Genomic DNA, 19,232 nt, shown 5'->3' with positions numbered 1-19,232 from the left:
CCTCCACTATACCAAACACCTTTCCCGTCACTCAGGCATCTTCCCATGCAATCACAGAAGGTGTAATACCTGCTCCTTTACCTCTTCTATGCTCACCATCCAAGGTCCAAAACATTCATTCCGGGTTAAGCAGCATTTCACTTGCATCTCTTTCAATTTGGTGTATTGCATTTGCTACTCCCAATGTAGTCTCGTCTATATCGGAGAGACCAAGCGTAGACTGGGTGACCGCTTTGCTGAGCAGCTTTGGTCTGTGCATAATCAGGACCCTGACCTTCTGGTTACTTGCCATTTTAACACACGATCCTGCTCCCTTGCCCACATGTCTGTCCTTGGCTTGCTGCAATGTTCCAGTGAAGCTCAACGCAAACTGGAGGAACAGCATCTCATCTTCCGGCTAGGCACTTTACAACCTTCCGGTCTCAACATCGAATTCAACAACTTCAGATATTTGCTCCACCCCACCTCGGCCCCCTTTGTTTGCATTCTATTTTATTTAATTTTTTTACTCTTCTCTACCTTTTATTTCTTTATGGTCTTTCTTCATTTTTCTTCCCCCCCTACTTCATCCCCCTTCCCTTACCTTTTCTCCCCGTTTATCCTTTTCTACATTCTACCTCTGTCCCATTTCATCCCCCCCCCCCCTCCCCCAACAGCTCCATCTGTCACAGCTTACAACTTCTCTGCTGTTTGGCCATTCACACCCTTTATTCTCTCTGTGGATAGCTATTAGCAGTCTTTTCCCCTGGTTTCTATCGCTATGACTCATCTTTCATTCCCTCCCCCGTAGTATAAATATCTCCCACTTTATGCCTTTTAGCTTTGACAAAGGGTCATCTGGATTCAAAACGTCAGCTCTTTTCTCTCCTTACAGATGCTGCCAGACCTGCTGAGATTTTCCAGCGTTTGCTCTTTTGGTTTCAGATTCCAGCATCCACAGTAATTTGCTTTTATTTAGTAAGCAGGTCAACGTGCTCTGCATGTACACTTGGTGGCAAGTGCCCTGAACATATTGCATTTGCCATGAAATCACTTGGAGGCAAGACAAGACGACTATGGACGTGGATCGTTTTGTGACAAGAAAGAGATGGTCAGAAGCACTAATAAGCAGTGTAGCTGCTGGCCAGAATCTCTCATTGGAATCTGCTGGAGAGAGCTGCTCCAAAGAATCCATGATAGGACAGAGCAGCGCTACTGTTGAGCCTCCGGTGAACAGCCTACAAAGAAGAAACTAAAATCAGGAACAAAGCAGTATAAAGATGATTTCTTGAGGTATGGTTTTGTGAACTGTACCAATGCAAATCAGGATGCAAAGCCCATGTGTGTTACATGCAGGAAAATACAGGCAAATTAGAACCTACCAACACAACTGGTGCACAGATTTTTGAAGCACTGAAGGTATGTAGTTGAAAAGTGCAGGCTTGACTGGGTTAATTGCAGAGGAATCACAACCGATAGGGCAGCCAACATAACTGGGAAAACAGTGGAATTATAACAAGGACTAAAGAGGCAACTAGTCAAGACATTGTCTGGGATCATTGTTTCATTCACCGCAAGGCACTGGCATTGAAAGGAATTCCATCCGACCTTAAAGAGGTGCTGAAAGTCGTGAATTTCATTAAACGCAGCGCACTCAATATCAGGTTTTTCGAGTCTCTTGTGTTCCGGCATGGGGGCCAAGCACATACATTTATTGTTCCATACTTACGTACATTGGTTGTAAAGGGGTCGGATGCTTGATAGAGTTTAAGGTATGAAATCCACGCTTTTCTCCCTGAGATTGTCCCCCTGGCTGATTTGTTTGATGATGAAAGTTGGATGCTAACTCTATCTTACCTTCCAGGCATTTTTTCAATTCTAAGTGAACTGAACCTAAAATTGCAAGGAAAGCTTCCAGCAAACTAATGGGTGAGCCTAGGAATCTTCTTTCTGGCCTAATGTTCCATTTCTCAGCTTATTTTGTACTCTTCCAGCCCCTGCTTGCAGCCAGAATGCACCTTCCCATTAAGGGGTGCAATTTAGCTATTATTGCTGTTAGCTTCATACAGACTTGGCCTCCCTGCTGAGTGTTCAGCCCTCCAGCAGTGTGTTTAGCACTGGGCTGCACATAACATTAATGGAGATGAACAGGCAGCAATAAGTACAGGGTAATTGTACATCGCAAATTCCAGGTTTGCTATTGGGCCTGATCCAATCTTTATCCCCTAACTTCTTCACCTCAATGATAGACCTCATAACTTTTCCCATAATAAAAAGCGAGCTACCTGCATCGTCTTGCTATTTCAATAGCCACTTGGTCAGGAATTTAGGTCTGAACCTTGAAAGGCTTCTTTGCTCCTATCACAGGTGGCACGTTCTGCCAATTAGCCGACCAAAGTTTTTAAACTCCCACACAATGGGAGCTAAAGCAGCGCAGCAGACCAGGAGACTCAAGTGGAGGCCGTTTAGCAGGCTTTCTGCTGGGCACCACAGCCATCGCGAGCCAGATTTCCGGCACCGTTAGCTGCATGCCAGAAACCAGCGCGGAGCTGTGTACATTATGTTAATTCTAATTTTATTTACATATGATTAGCAGGCCCAGGACCGAGGTCTCCGGGTCGCTAGCCTCTCTCTGCACATCCCTACCCCCCCCCCCCCCCCCCCCCCACCCTGCCAGGAGCGTTTCACTTGTGGGGAGCTGGCAGCCGGACCCCACTGGAGTGAAGGGGGGATCTTGAGGCCCCCCAAGGACATCGGGGGTGAGGGAGGTGACTCTTGGGCATTGCCAGCTTCGTACTGCCGAAGAGGCAAAGTGGCAATGCCCAGGGGGCACCCTGACATTGCTCACTGGGTATTGGACAGTGCCAAAGGGGACAGGGGCCACTTGGGGGGAGATCATTGAGGTGCGGGGTGCTGCTGCCATTCAACACTGGGATCAGTGACAGAGGGAGGCCAGCGATTGGGGCGGGGGGGGATCCACACAGCCAGCGATTGGGGGGGGGGGGGGGGGAGGGGGGTTGTGGGGCTGACCAGTGCTCAGGAAGCCGGCAATGCGAGGCTACTGTGGATGCGTCAATCTCAGTGCTGACAGATTGGCGCATGCGCAGTGGCCCGCTCAGCACCACGCTGCCGGTCTTTCCAGGGGAATAGGCTCAGCCTCCTGATCTTTCACATAAATCACACTAGTGCACTCGGCAGTGCACAGAGTGTGGGTGATTCATTTTGAAACTCCCACTGAAAAAAACAGCAGGATTTACTCCAGTTTTTGTGCAAATTCGACACTTAGAATTCTTTTGGGAGAATCGTCTCCAATATTTTTCTTGTACACTGCACCACCAAGTCACACTTGAATCAAATTCAATACTTTTTTGTAAAGACAATTTTCTGCAACAGCCACTTAAAAGTGATCCATAATAGGTGCAATTACAAGAAGACTGTGTGTGTGTGTGTGTGTGTAGAAAAATCTTATGAATGTCAAATATTCGGGCAGTTAAACTCTCCTCTCCCTATTTCAGTCATTTTAAAATGTTGTGTTTTTAAAAAATTCATTCGTAGACACGGGCATTGCTGGTTGGCCAGCATTTATTGCCCATCCCTAGTTGTCCTTGATATGAGTGGCTTGTATTTCAGAGGGCAGTTGAGAGTCAATCACATTGCTGTGGCTCTGGAGTCACGTGTAGGTCAGACCAGGTAAGGACAGCAGATTTCCTTCCCTAAAGGACATTAGTGAACCAGATGGGTTTTTCCGAAAATGGTTTCGTGGTCATCAATAAATTCTTAATTCCATATTTTTTATTGAATTCAAGTTCCATTGTCTGCCGTGGCGGGATTCGAACCCAGATCCCCAGAACATTAGCTGAAGTTCTGGATTAATAGTCTGGTGACGATACCACTAGGTCATTCCTCCCCTTATGTAAAGCAAAAATAAAAGATATCACTGGTGATCCAATGAATTACACTAAATATTGCCACCAATTCTAGCTATTAATTAATTAAATCCTAACTTGCCCACAAAGTCTCTTTTTCTTTTAATTTACAAATTATTTCAAGTTTCTAGTAAATTAGCCATTCGCTAAAACAGAAACTTTTTGCATATGTACATTTTTAAAAGAACCAAGCCTAAGGAAGAGGTAAAGAGACAAGATTCTATTTCAAGGAAAGTAACTGTTTTTAAATAACAGTAAGTAGAAGATGAAGACAAATTATTTACCTTAATATGTTTCACTCCACAGCTAACAAGTCTGTTTGGCTGATGTGGATCCCAAGTAACATCAAAGATCTGTGAACAGATGGAATGTTTCATATACTTCGCATTCAACCTAATTTTAGGAATCAAAGAATTATATACAAATTGTCAAATCTGAAACATCCAGCACTATGTTGACAATTTGTATACAACTGCAAATGTCTAGAGAATAAATGAATACTTTAAATATGCAGAATTGTAACCATCTATTGGTCTATTAAAAATCAAAAAAGGAAATTAAATTTAGTCACCTTCTATCACCAACAGGAGTGTTAATGCAAGATTGACAAAACAAAATTGCTAAGACATGACCAAAGCAAAACAAACCTCCAAGAACAATTCACCACTTGCTGGAATAAGACTCCTTAGCTTCAATGATCCTTTTATGGGCCTCCATGATTGAGCATTGCATAATGTTAACAATACTTTCATATCACATCCAGCTATGGTAACCAATACTCAATCTTTAAAGTTCCCAACCTTTGCTGGAATGGCCTGCTAATGGATCTCTCAAGTGTGCCAATGGTGACTCAGGAGTAACAGAGCCTATTCATGTGGTTCACCCATGCGCAGCATTTGGCTGTTGTGGCTTGCAGTCAAAACACATTGTCTGGGCCCTGCTGGTCTCCCCATTATTCAGAATTCTGTGCTTCAAAGGTTGCGAGAATAACAGCATCAGCGGCAACAAATATCTGGAAATTCTCGAGTACTGAGGGGACAACTGGAGCAGTGAAAACAAAAGAGCAACACAAACTGGTGGTAAGGTGAGAGAAAGAAATGCAAAGTGGAGAGGAACACACAAGATAAAGTGAAATGAACTGGGAAGGGAAAGAAAGCAAAAGGAGAGACAAATACAAACTGGGAGAAGGGGGAGGGAAGAGAGAAACTCAAATTTGTAAGAGACAGCGCGAGAGAGAGAGAACGAAATAGGGAGAGAGAAAAATACTTGGAAGGAGTGAGAAATACATACTGGGAATGGAGAAAGGGAAAAACACAAAATGAGGGAAGGGGAGAGCAACTCGAGCAAGGGCAAATTCAGGACAGCATATGTCGTACTCTGTATATTATGTGCTTTTCTTGGTGTTGGACAGCTTTGTTGCTTCTCTCAGAGTACTGAAGCTGGGCTCGAGTAGTGTGGTGTGGCAGTCAGTACACTGAATTAACTTGGTCTGACAGTCACTGAGCTGAATTTTACCAAATCAGGCAGACAACCTGGCATTGGGTGAAATACAGCCATGGACAGGCAGCAGGTTTTCCTGAGAGATTTTACCAGCAAGAATCAAATAAGGATCTACATGTAGGGGAACCAGCTAATTAGTGGTGATAGGCGGGACCTGATACAGTTACAGCAATGTGCTGGGCCTCAATATGGCTCAACATTCCAGCCATCTATTACACTGGAGCAAGAAACAGCAGCAGCCTGTGCTCACCTCAACTCCAGGCCCAGGAGGAGCATCCCCACAGAAGTAACTACAGGCATGCAGGTAAATGCATGGACTACCACTTGGGTATCAATGGGTGATAATAATTTGTTAACTGCGGAAGCATTTAATATTTAATGAAAGTGAAAAGGTCTTGACATTCTAGGCAGAATTTAATCCATGGTACTCCATTCACAATAGCAGAATTAGAAATGGGCAGTGGTCCTTTCAGGTCAGGTCATATGAAAATTTAAAGGGCCAACAGTAGGCACGTGAAGCATGCAAGTACATGACAGTGCTGAGCTTCCATTGGATGATCCCACCATCAGGTGACAATTCAGCAGATCTAGATGAGTTATAAAAGAGCTGCCTGAGCTAGCAAGGAGGCTCTGTATAAAGGCCCTAACTTTCTTGTCCACTTTCTATTTGTCAGAAGTCTGAGCCATTTCTTCTGCACACCCCTTCAACCCCCTGAAAATTCCTCAAACTTCTTCCCCATCACTCGTCCTCTTAATTTTTAATGTCTTGAGAATTCCTCCCCTCCCCCCAATCACATTCAAACCACTTCCACATCACTTTGGAGAAGTCAGAGCCATGACATAGAATGGCCCCATGATGCCTCTCTACAGATTCTCCTCCAGGCCAACAGGGAACAGTGGGAGGTGCTCTTCCTGAGTAATGGCAACAGGAGACCCTCCCACCTGGATGGAGATCATAGGGAAGATTAGCAACCAAAGATTCGGGATCCAGGGCAGGAAAAGGGTCGATGATTTCACTCGATCCGCCGGCATAAATGTCACAATGCAATCAGATTATTTCTCATGTGGGTATTCAGCTATATGTTGTGCTAGTGTGCAGCTAGGTTAGTTGGATGAGTGTGTGTTGAACCTCAGAAGCACAGAGCACCTGGTGCTAAATTTGAGATACAATTTAGCTTGAGTGAGCACTTGGATGCAACCTAAAACATCAGTAGGGCAGAAGGCTTGATCTCAAGGTCATCACCCTTACTGTGGAAGTCCTCCAATTTGTGGGATAACAAGGTGGTCAAGTATGAACTGACAGCAATGCTGATTGACAAGGCATCAGAGTGAATATGCACCAAAGCTGGGATGCTGCCATACAAAGGACCACACAAGGAATTGTGCTGTGCTCATACGTAAGCAAACAAAGGTCCATAGACCTCTTTCTCCATTGCAGATAGACTGTAGACTCGATTAAATGGCCTAGTAAATCATTCAGTTCAAGGGCAATTGAGGATTGCCAGCGATGCCCACATCCCATGAAAAAAAAGACAATTGTGAAACGTTGCGTTTCTTTCTGTTCTTTTTTTACAGTTGCACAATGTGCACCCATCCTCAGGCATTCCAGGAGACCAAAATTCCACCTTTGGGAATGAGGACACCAGTCAGAGGATATACCATCACCTGCCGCTCCCACAATTGGCATCAGCACAGGAACAGAAACCTGGTTCGCAGAGGGGTTGGGATTAGAATCAGGTTCACATGCTTGTGAACGTTACACAGGCATATCTCAGCAGCCAAGGGAAGCCATAACAGATAGGGTCTCAGGCTGTTGGAGAATAGGTCCCCCTAATGCCAATGATGGACCACTGGTCATGAATGCAAGAAGCTTGCTGAAATTGCAGCAGAGATTAGGAGAAAATATGGCAGAAGTGCCAGGATTATGCATAGCTTTGTGTGGAATATGCAGGAGCCCTTGCATAACGAAGTTATTCCAAGTCAAAGGCATATGAGCACCTGGCTTCCTCCATGGAGGTGTTGGCAACCAGATAGAGAGCCATGTTGAGCAATTGATCCATAAGCCCTTTGACCTGCATTCCATCTAGTCATGTGACCTATATAGCAGTGGCTAGCTGAGTGGGCAACAAGGCAGCTGGACCTTCTCATGGAGACAGAGATGCCATTGCGCACCAAGGTGGAGGAGTGCATGCTGTAATAGTTTCTTGTCAGGACACTTCAGAATGAGTGGCCTCTCCATATCCTCTCATTGGCTCTATGGCCTACAATAGGCATGGCTGAGAAGTTTGTCCCTGCACCCAAGAAGGACACTTCCAGGACACATTTAAGGTCCCACGTCTCCTGAGGATGCCCACGAGAGCAAACATAAACAATGAAGCATCCACCCAGCAGCCTGACTCCACCTTGGCAGCTGATATTAGAGGAGATTCATTAAGTGGAGTCAGTTACGTCACAGATTGTTCAATTCTGTGCAAGGAGTGGGCTTAATAAGCAAATCATCATTTCTGGCGCCATGCTTTCTTGCGTAGTGTGCATATGTGTAGCTATAATTCAAGGACAGGATTAAGCTTGACTGTGATGCCCCTCGAGATCAAGCAGTCTTTGAACTACTGTTTGGGCTCACTCATGTAAAGTGACAGTTCATACAAGGTTCCTGTGAACCACATAGCGACATGAATTAGCACCTTTGATGGAGGAGCAGAAAAATTCTGGGGAAGAGGAGGAAAATATCAAACAAAATGTATTTATGGAAGGAAAAAAATCCTAATACACTACAAGATACTAAGTACCAAGAAATATGCAGAGAGATTATAATAAATAGAAAAGAATAAACTGATTAATATGAGGATACCACCTACTGCAATTTTCATTCTGCAAATATTTTAAATTGTCCATGTATATGTCAGGACTTGGATGATCGATCAGAAAATAGCAGTCAAGTTTGTATTATTTCATTAATAACATTACAAAATAGGGATTCAATATCACAATTCTTGAGTACAGCCCAAAATATTCTTAACTTTTCAGATAGCTTGGTCCCATTGACTATAACTAATACGCTGGATTTACTGCATCCCAGCTTAACTGGAATGATTCTTTGGAGTATGTAACTTTGATTCTGACAGATAACTTTATTTTGTTTCATATTACTTCAAATTAAAGATTCAAGGTAAATTCGTGTGCTGAAAAAACAGCTACTCTCGATAGGACCTTGTGCAACTTCAAGTCATTAAATACAGACATTCAGCCTCTTTGTGGCATGTGGGAGTCTTTTAAGGAGCAGTCGATCGGAGTGCAGGACAGGCATGCGCCTATGAAAAGGAAGGACAGGAAAGGCAGGATTCAGGAACCAAGGATGACCAGGGAAATTGCGAGTCTAGTCAAAAAGAAAAAGGATGCATACATGAGGTCTGGGCAACTAAAAACAGATGAAGCATTTGAAGAATACGAGGAAAGTAGAAAAGAGCTCAAACAGGAAGTTAGGAAGACATAAAGGGGTCACGAATTATCCTTGGCAGACAGGATTAAGGAGATTCCTATGGCATTTTATGCATATATTAGAAATAAGAGGGTAGCTAGAGAAAGAGTTGGTCCACTTAAGGACAAAGAAGGGAAATTATGTGTAGAACCAAAGGAAGTGGGTGAGATCCTTAATGAATACTTTGCATCGGTACTCACAAAGGAGAGGAACACATCGATTGATGATGTCTCGGAGGGGTGTGTAAACCCTTTAGAATAAGTCATCATTACGAGGGAGGAAATGTTAGGTGAATTAAAAAGCATTAAGATAGACAAATCCCCAGGGCCAGATGGCATCTATCCCAGATTACTGAGGGAAACAAGAGATGAAATTGCTGGGCCTCTAACAGAAATCTTTGTTTCCTCATTGGCCACTGGTGAGGTCCCGGAGGATTGGAGGATAGCCAATCTTGTCCCATTATTTAAGAAGGATAGCAAAGATAATAATATCCCTCATAATAACCCCTCATAATCTTATAAACTTCTATCAGGTCGCCCCTCAGCCTCCGTCTTTCCAGGGAAAACAATCCCAGTTTATTCAATGTCTCCTCATAGCTAATACCCTCCATACCAGGCAACATCCTGGTAAACCTTTTCTGTACTCTCTCCAAAGCTTCCATGTCCTTTTAGTAGTGTGGTAATAATAGACCAGTGAGCTTGATGTCACTAATAGTGGAATTGTTGGAGAAGATTCTTAGAGATAGGATCTAGACACATTTGGAACTGAATGGTCTTGTTAGCGACAGACAGCATGGTTTTGTACGAGGGAGGTCATGTCTCACTAATTTAATTGAGTTTTTTGAGGAGGTGACAAAAATGATTGACGAGGGAAGGGTTGTGGATGTCGTCTACATGGACTTTAGTTAAGGCATTTGACAAGGTCCCTCATGGCAGGCTGGTGCAAAAGATTAAATCTCATGGGATCAGGGGTGTACTAGCTAGATGAATTCAGAACTGGCTTGGCCATAGAAAGAAGTCTCACAACACCAGGTTAAAGTCCAACAGGTTTATTTGGTAGCAAATACCACAAGCTTTCGGAGCGCTGCTCGTTCGTCAGATGGAGTGGAAATGTGCTCTCAAACAGTGCACAGAGACACAAAAAATCAAGTTACAGAATACTGATTAGAACGCATTCTAATCAGTATTCTGTAACTTGATTTTTTGTGTCTCTGTGCACTGTTTGAGAGCACATTTCCACTCCATCTGACGAAGGAGCAGCGCTCCGAAAGCATATAGTATTTGCTACCAAATAAACCTGTTGGACTTTTAACCTGGTGTTGTGAGACTTCTTACTGTGTTCACCCCAGTCCAACGCTGGCATCTCCACATCTTGGCCATAGAAGACAGAGGGTAGCGGTGGAACAGTGTTTTGCTGAATAGAGGTTTGTAAATATATATACAAATAAATAACTTGGAATAAATATGTAGTTGGTCTGATTAGCAAGTTTGCGGATAATACTAAGATTGGCGGAGTTGCGGATAGTGATGAAGATTGTCAGAGAATATAGCAGGATATAGATGGGCTGGAAAATTGGGCAGAGAAATGGCAGATGGAATTTCATCTGGACAAATGCAAGGTGCTGCATTTTGGTAGATCCAATTCAGGTGGGAGCTATAAAATAAATGGCAGAGCTATCAGGACCGTAGATACACAGATCTGGGAGTACAGGTCCACAAATCCTTAAAAGTGGCAGCAAAGGTCGAAAAGGTGGTGAAGAAAGCATATGGCATGCTTACCTTCATCGGCCAGGCATCGAGTACAAAAATTGGCAAATTATGTTAGAGTTATATAAAATGCTGATTAGGCCACATTTGGAATACTGTGTCCAATTCTGGTCACCACACTTCCAGAAGGACGTGGAAGCTTTGGAGAGAGTACAGAAAAGGTCTACCAGGATGTTGCCTGGTATGGAGGGTATTAGCTATGAGGAGAGATTGAATAAACTGGGATTGTTTTCCCTGGAAAGAAGGAAGCTGAGGGGCGACCTGATAGAAGTTTATAAAATTATGAGGGGTATGGATAGAGTGAACAGTTGGAAGCTTTTTCCCAGGGCAGAAATGACAATTACAAGGGGGCACAAGTTCAAGATAAAGGGGGAAAAGGGTCAGTGAAGATGTGCGGGGGAAGTTTTATTTTTACAGAGGGTGGTGAGGGCCTGAAATGCACTGCCAAATGAGGTGGTTGAGGCAGGTAAGTTAGCGACATTTAAGACTTATCTGGATAGACACATGAACAGACAGGGAATAGAGGGATATAAACGGTTGGTCCAGATAGGACAATGTGATCGCCATAGGCTTGGAGGGCCGAAGGGCCTGTTCCTGTGCTAGACTGTTCTTTGTTAACAGGATAATCAGCAATATTTTGCACTTGCGTTTTCAAGTCTATGAATGTAATTTCAAACCATTTCCCATTTCACAGTATTGTTCAATATTAATATATAAAAGAAAATGGCATATGCAGGAGTGCATAAAGCTGAACATAGCATGCACTCCCATTGACCTATGGCATTTTACACGCTGACTATGGATGTATACCTACTCTGTCTGAGTGCCCAGTTGCTGTTGCTAGCACTTTCCCTTTTTTCCAATCCCAGATGCAGACTGTATTTTTAGCATCCAGTCCTATAGAGGCCAAGTGCTGTAAGAAAATTAGACCAATTAGTTCATCATTTAAATAAATAATATATTTTAATATCCCATAAAATCTCTCAAGCATTTTTTTTCAATTTCACAACAGACAAGTGATCTTATACTTCAATTATTCTATACATCCAGAATTGCTAGCTGTTGCAGCCTCTAGAGTCTTACAAAAATCATTAACCACCACTGAATCATATTCAAGAGTTTACTCTGCATTTCAGATACATTGACAGAATTGCTTCTTTTCATTCATGATATGGGTGTCGCTGGCAAGGTCAGCATTCAGTGTCCATCTATAACTGTCCTCAAGAAGGTGCCAGTGAGCTATCTTCTTCCATGTGGTGTAGGTACACCCACAAGTGTTGTTAGGGAGGGAGTTCTAAACTTAAACAAAAAGTTTCTATTTGTGCAAAGATGATTGACCAGGCTAGGGCTCGATTCCTTGGAACATAGGAGAATATGGGGTGACCTTATTGAGGTGTATAAAATCATGAGAAACATAGATAGGATGGGCGCACATAGTTTTTTCCCCCCAGGGAGGAGGAATTGAAAACTAGAGGGCATAGTTTAAGTTGAGGGGGGAAAGATTTAAAAGGGACCCGAGGGGCAACTTCCTCACGCAGAGGGTGGTGCGCATATGGAATGAGCTCCACAGAAAATGGTTGAGGCAAGTACAACAACAACATTTTATAAGAATTTGGATAAGTACATGGATGGGAAAGTATTCGAGGGACATGGGTTAAACGCAGGCAATTGGGACTAGCTGGGAGGGCACCATGGTCGGCATGGACTAGTTGGGCTGAAGGGCCTGTTTCTATGCTGTATTGCTCTATGACTTTATCTGTGTGTGTCAGATCAGAAAATTGGAAAGAATATAAAAAACAAAGAATGACAAAAAGATTGATAAGGAAAAACAAGAGAAAGCTAGCAATGTAAAGACAGACAGTAAGAGCTGCTATAGGTATTCAAATAAGAAAAGAGTTAACAAAGTGAGCATTAGTCCTATAGAAAGTGGGGAATTGATAATGGAAAGTAGGGCTATGGCGGATGAATTAAACAGGTATTTTGCATTGGTCTTCACTATAGAGGACACAAGTAATGTAAGGGAGGGAGAAACTAAGGAAAATTACAATCACCAGGGAAGTGCTATTGAGCAAATTGTTGGGGCTGCGCTGTGGACTGACAAATCCCAGGTCCGAATGGACTTCACCCTGTTGTCTTGAAAGTTAATGAGATGGTTGCTGTATTGGTTTTAATTTTCCAAAATTTCCTTAATTTGAGGAAGGTCTCATTAGATTGGAAGATAACAAATGTAATTGTTTTATTCAAAAAGAGGAGACGACAGAAAGCAGGAAGCTACAGGCCAGTTAGCCTAACATTTGTCATTGGGAAAATGGTAGAAGCCATTATTAAATATGTTATAGCAGGCATTTGGAAAAAATAAAGGCAATCAAGGAGTCAACATGGTTTTGTAAAAGGGAAATCACGTTTAACAATTTACTGGAATTCTTTGAGAGAGTCACTAGTGCAATGGATAAAAGGAAACCAGAGGATATGTTTTACTGACATTTCCAGAAGGCATTTGATAAGGTGCCACATCAAAAGTTATTGTGGAAAATAAAAACTCATGGTGTAGAGGGTAACATATTGGCATGGACTGAAGATTGGCTAGCTAACAGAAAACAGAGTTGGCATAAATGGGTCTTTTTCCATTTGGCAAGATGTGACGAATGGTGTGCCACAGGGATCAGGGCTGGGCCATCAACTTTTACAATTTATATGAATGATCTGAATTAAGGGCCTGAAGGTATGGTTGCCACATCTGCTGACAACAAAAATAGGTAGGAAGGTGAATTGTGAAGAGGATGCAAGAAGACTACAACGGGACACAGGTAGGTTAAGTGAATGGGTTGAAATTTGACAACTAAAGTATAATGTGGGTATATATGAAATTGTTCATTTTGGCAGGAAGAATAAAAAAATCTAAATAAATCTAAATGATGAGTGATTACAGAGCTCCCAGTGCAACAGGGATTTGGGTATCCTAGTGTATGACTCACAAAATCTAATAGAACCTCATGTATTTTTATTGCGATGGGAATTGATTATGCTTCAGTTGTGCAGGACACTGGTGAGACCAAATCTGGAGTATTGTTTACAGTATTTGGTCTTTTTGTTTAAAGGAAAGATGTAAATGTGTCAGATGCTGTTCAGAGGAAGTTTACTAGACTAATACCAAAATATCAAGAATGGACGGGTTGTCTTAGGAGGAAAGGTTGAAGAGGTCAGATTTGTATCCACTAGAGTTTGGAAGAATAAGAGGCGACTGAATCAAAACCTTCAAGATCCTGAGGGGTATTGACAGGGTAGATAGCAAGAGAAGTTTCCTCTTGTCGGAGAATCTAGAACTAAGACTTACTGTTTAAAAATAAGGGGTAACTCATTTAAGGTGGAGATGAGGAGAAATATTTTCTCTGAGGGTCTGCATCTCTAGAACTTACTTTTCCAAAAGGCTGTGGAAGCAGAATCTTTGAGTATTTTAAAGGCAGAGGTAGATAGATTCTTGATTAACCTTTCACCCCCTTGTTTTTGGGGATAGGCAGGAATGTAGGGTTACAATCAGAGCGGCCATTATCTTATTGAATGGATGAGCAGACTTGAGGGGTTGAGTGGCCTACCCCGTTCCTAATTTGTTTATTTGTATGTACATACGTTCTAAGGTTTAGACCCAACAACAGCAAAGGAATTCATAGAATCATAGAAACCCTACAGTGCAGAAAGAGGCCATCTGGCCCATCGAGTCTGCACCGATCACAATCGCACCCAGGCCCTACCCCCATATCCCTACACATTTACCCGTTAATCTCTCTAACCTACGCATCTCAAGACACCAAGGGCGATTTTAGCATGGCCAATCAACCTAACCCGCACATCTTTGGACTGTGGGAGGAAACCGGAGCACCCGGAGGAAACCCACGCAGACACAAGGAGAATGTGCAAACTCCACACAGACAGTGACCCAAGCTGGGAATTGAACCCAGGTCGCTGGAGCTGTGAAGCAGCAGTGCTAACCACTATGCTATCGTGCCGACTATAATTAGCTCATGGAAAATCTATTGCATGTACCACTGATTGCTATCCTTTCACCACAATGGGAAAATCTAAAAATGTCATTACTTGAGCAACTAATCAGATTTAGTTCTGATAACTGTTGGCAGGGATGGGGAAGGGAGTGGGAAGGAGAGTTAAAGGATTACAAATACTTAGCACTGAGGCTCAAAAATAAAAAGGCACCCTGGACAAAATTTCTGTGGATTACTGGTCCCAGTTGGAAATAAACTATATAAATAAATAATATAAATGAATCAGTGGCAGAAAAGAAAGAGGTGAAATAAATATATATTTTCTTCCTCCTTTTAAATTTGCTTCGATTTACTCTAACCTCCATTGTTTAATGCTGCTCTTTATTATTTCAGTTATTTTCAATCTCTGTTTTTCTCTTTATTATCCCGAGCATCCAGAGCATCCTAGATGACAAGAGAGAAAGAGGTGAAAATGAAAAGGAAGAGCAAGTATGACAGATGTCTGGTAGAAAATATAATGGAGAATCAGGCTGAATATAGAAGAACTAGAGAGGAGGTGAAAAGAACTAATAAGAAAAGGAAGGAAGCGGCATAAAAACGACGAGCAGCTCACATAAAAGTGAATCCCAAGATCCATTAGCATGTAAAGAATAAAAGGTTGGTAAAAGAATAGTGCCAATTAGGGACAAATATAGAGATTGGCTTATGGAGGCAGGAGAAATAGCGAAGGCGTTAAATAACTACTTTGCATCTGTCTTTACAAAGGAAGATGCTATCCAGGTTGAGGTGGGAGAGGAGGTAACTGGTACATTCGAAGGTGATGTTGAAAAGGCTTGGGGTAATCTTACCAGGTTGTCACACCAGTTGATCAGCATAGAGAGCCGGTAAGATTGCGAGAGAAGTGACAAACCAGATTCGCTCTCGACTTCTCGCCTCTCATCATCTTATCGACCCTGGATTGCTGGTGTAATCAGCCTCGCGCCCGGGGAGAGCATGAGGCTGATTTAAATATTTAATTTGAATTTCAATATGATTAGTGAGCCCAGGCCACAATCATCCGGATTCACCCATCTTAATTGGCCTCGCCAGCAACGATCACGTATGGTCCCCAGCAACAGGAACCTGATGTGGTGGCCTCGACAGTGGGACTGGAGGCTATCAAGGCCCCTGGATAGTCGGTGGCAGGGGGCAGTGCCCCTCGGGCCCTGTTCACCGGGCAGCCTGCACTGCCCCCTTCATGGCCCTGCCCCCTAATCTTTGGTCCCACCTGTTGGGCAGTGCCTTAGATTAGGGGCAGGGTCATCAAGGGGGCCGGTCCTAAGGGGAGGTAGCTGTGCACTCTGCAATCGGGGATCGGCCAGGCAGAGGGTGGAGCGGTGGTGGTGATATCCATGGGGAGTAGGGGGGAATGAGAGATCTCTCTGTTCTGTTGCACAGAACACAGATCTGTGCGTGCATGATAACATGTGAGAGCAAGCAGGTTTTCTGGCAAGAATAGGCTCCATACAATCCCCCTACTGGCATGAATCACACTTGCTTCTTTTTTTGCACTAAGTGCCATAAGATTGTGTCTGAAAGCTCGCTGAAAAAAATGCAATGATTCTCTCCCAATGCTTGTTTGGCACTTCGAGTTCTTTTGGTAACATTGCCCCAGTATCTTTATTTTAAAAAGAAAAGCTATCAGGACAAAATTAGATACATCCAAAGGCACTGAGGGAAATGAGAGTGAAAATTACAGAGGCAATAGTGAGGATCTCCAGTCTTCCTTAGACATGGGGTGGTGATGCCAGAGGACTGGAGAATTAAAATGTTACATCCTTGTTCAAAAAGGTGCACAAGGATAAAGGTGGCAACGACAGTGATAGAGAAATCTCTGGAAACTATATCCAGGACAAAATTGATAGACACTTAGACAAGTACAGGATAATTAAGGAAAACCAGCATGGATTCATTAACAGAAAATCATGTCTAACTTGCTGATGTTTTTTGAGGAGGTAAGAGAAAAAGTTGATGAGAGCAACGTTGTTGATGTGTTGAATATTGATTTTCAAAAGACATTTGATACAGTACCACACAACAGACTTGCAAGCAAAGTTATAGCTCAGGGAATAAAAGGGAAAGTAGGCACTTTGATATGGAATTGTCTGAGTGACAAACAGAATAGTGATAATTAGCTCTCTTTCAAATTGGAAGGAGGTCTGTAATGATGTTCCCCTGGGGGCAGTGTTCGGACCCTTGCTCTTCCTGAAATATATTAATGACCCAGGCTGTGGTGTTCAGGGCATAATTTCAAAATTTGCAGATTATACAAAAATTGGAAATGTTGTCAACTGTGGTGAGGATAGTCTTGAACTTCAAAAGGACATAGACATACTGGTGGATTAGGCAGACAGGTGACAGATGAAGTTCAGTGTGGATAAGTGTGACGGGATTCATTTTAGTAGCAAGAATATGGAGAGTCAATACACTAAAAAGAGGTGCAGGAACAGAAGGTCCTTGAGGTGTGTGTACATGAATGTAAATCATTGAGTAGTTAATAAAGCATATAGTATCTTAGGCTTTATTAATAGGGATAATTGACAAAAGGGGTAAACGTTATATGAGGAAATTTTTTTTCATCCCTTGAGTAATTCGGGTCTGGAAGAATGTGCGAGATATTCAAAAGAAAATGGGAGTGCTTTCTGAAAAAAAAATGTAGAAGGATACGGGAATAAGGCTGGAAAGTGGGACGATATAGAATGCCCTTTCAGACAGCCAGTTCAGGCTCAAATACTTGAATAATGATACCTGACATTTGACAAGATCATCAGTTGCAACTTCTTGGCTGGTTGATCTCAAATTTATATACATCAGTAAATAAAGTACAATATTATTCTAATGACTAGATGCAGAATCCAGGTTACAAACCACTCACATTTGCTGTAATTTTTATTCACATACCTGTCCATCAGAATCAAAAGTTAAGCAAGCAACTCCATGCGTGTGAATGTCTTTCAAAATAGAAACCATCTGTACATGATAAGTATCCCAAATGCAGATATATGGTTCCTTTCCAACTTGACCTGTTGCAACCAGACTTCTTTCTGGATGTAACGCAAGGCTGCAAATGAATGAAAGAATCAGTTTGTATTTGGTATTTCATTATATTTGAAAGTTGTTTTTCTTCTAAACCAAGACCTAAAGAATTAGTTAACCTAGATTTCCTAAAACAGCAAGTTGTATTGTCTTTTCCTCATGAGAAGTCTATTTGCTACAATGAAATGGGATTATAACGGTATTATTTTAATTGTGATCAGATTTCATAAAATGATTATGTTTTGGGCTGCCTCTTTATTTTAAAGTAAAATGGAGTTGTGAAGGTCATGTGATATGTTAAGAGTTCTGCCAAATAAGCCAGTGTGGCATGGTTACCATGGAGACCAGGTTGAGACTTGCCGAGGTGCTCACACCAGGAAACAAAAGCAGGAGTAGCTTGGTTGCAGTGTTGAGACTTTGGGTGGAATTCTCCCATCCCACCCGTGGCAGGCAGTAGAGAATCCAGCTGGACATAAAAGTTGGAAACGAATCGGTGTAAAAGCAGTTTGCAATTCTCCCAATGGCAGGTTAATGCCAGGCCGGTTAGCCTGCTGCCTGGTGTCATTTTCATTTCATGACTATTCATTAAAATCGATTGCCTAAATCTAGTCAGGCTTTCCAACCTTGTCGCGCCAGCAGGAAGTCAGGTTGGCATCAAAGCCGTTTGAAAAAGAGTGACGTTGACAAGGTGGACCTCAGTACACTCGAGATTTCAAGGTGAATGCAATGGGACCAACATTTTGGTGACAAAATGTACGCATGCACGAGTGCATATTCCACATACAGAAACCAGTGCAACAAAACCTCACCAGTGGCACCACCTATTATTTATGATAACTAGAACCAAACTTCTTCATCTCAGGACATCACCCCTTTAAATCCCCTCAACAACATAAGCATCACCGAACTAAATCAAACCAACTGCCCGAATCCTCCTCTTTCTCTCTCTGTCTGTTTTCTATTCTCCCTCTCTCCCTTTTCTCATCCACTCCTCCATATCTCTTTCTTTTACTCCCCATCCCTTTACCCCTCCTCACTATTCTTCCCCCACTCTTATCCTCCACAGCACACCCCACATACCCCAACCTTCTTGATCCATTTAAATTATTCCACATAATCCAAACACACTTGACCTGATTGCTACATTTTTCCGGGGCTTGCATTAAAACAAAAAAAATTGATATTTATTAAAAATGAAGAAACTGTACTTCTGGGTGCTTTACTATCATTCCCCGTCAGACATTTGAAAGTACAGTTTATCCTGATCATTCTCACAAACTATTCTGTAAATGATCTCTGAGACTCACTCTACAAACTTCAATTTAACTGGCAACATATTGAAATCAGTAAGATACCCTAAAGCAAATTTTAAGCTGAACCTTGAAGCAACAGCGTAAGGACCTATCCACAAGGGATGGATAAACTCTGAAGAGGTAATGTATGCCAACTGATTACCAGCCAAATTGAAAGAGAGCTTCTTCAACAACAGCACTTTGAACAATGTATAATT

General features: G+C 42.5%; 1 protein-coding gene across 1 annotated transcript in view; it reads right to left on the bottom strand.

Annotated features, from left to right (window-relative positions):
• The window catches only part of LOC144504500 (echinoderm microtubule-associated protein-like 6), a 376,096-nt gene that overhangs the window by 296,730 nt on the left and 60,134 nt on the right, over window positions 1-19,232 (bottom strand). The window contains exons 3-5 of the mRNA XM_078229865.1: window positions 17,588-17,747; window positions 11,464-11,562; window positions 4,190-4,258 (exon numbers count right to left, since the gene is read on the bottom strand). Of these exons, the coding sequence (XP_078085991.1) occupies window positions 4,190-4,258; window positions 11,464-11,562; window positions 17,588-17,747 (328 nt within the window). The remainder of the gene's footprint in view (window positions 1-4,189; window positions 4,259-11,463; window positions 11,563-17,587; window positions 17,748-19,232) is intronic.

This window comes from Mustelus asterias, chromosome 15 (assembly GCF_964213995.1).
Source record: "Mustelus asterias chromosome 15, sMusAst1.hap1.1, whole genome shotgun sequence".
In the NCBI taxonomy this organism is placed as follows: domain Eukaryota; kingdom Metazoa; phylum Chordata; class Chondrichthyes; order Carcharhiniformes; family Triakidae; genus Mustelus; species Mustelus asterias.
Note: the sequence above shows the minus strand (reverse complement) of the source record. Positions and strands in the feature narration are given on the sequence as shown.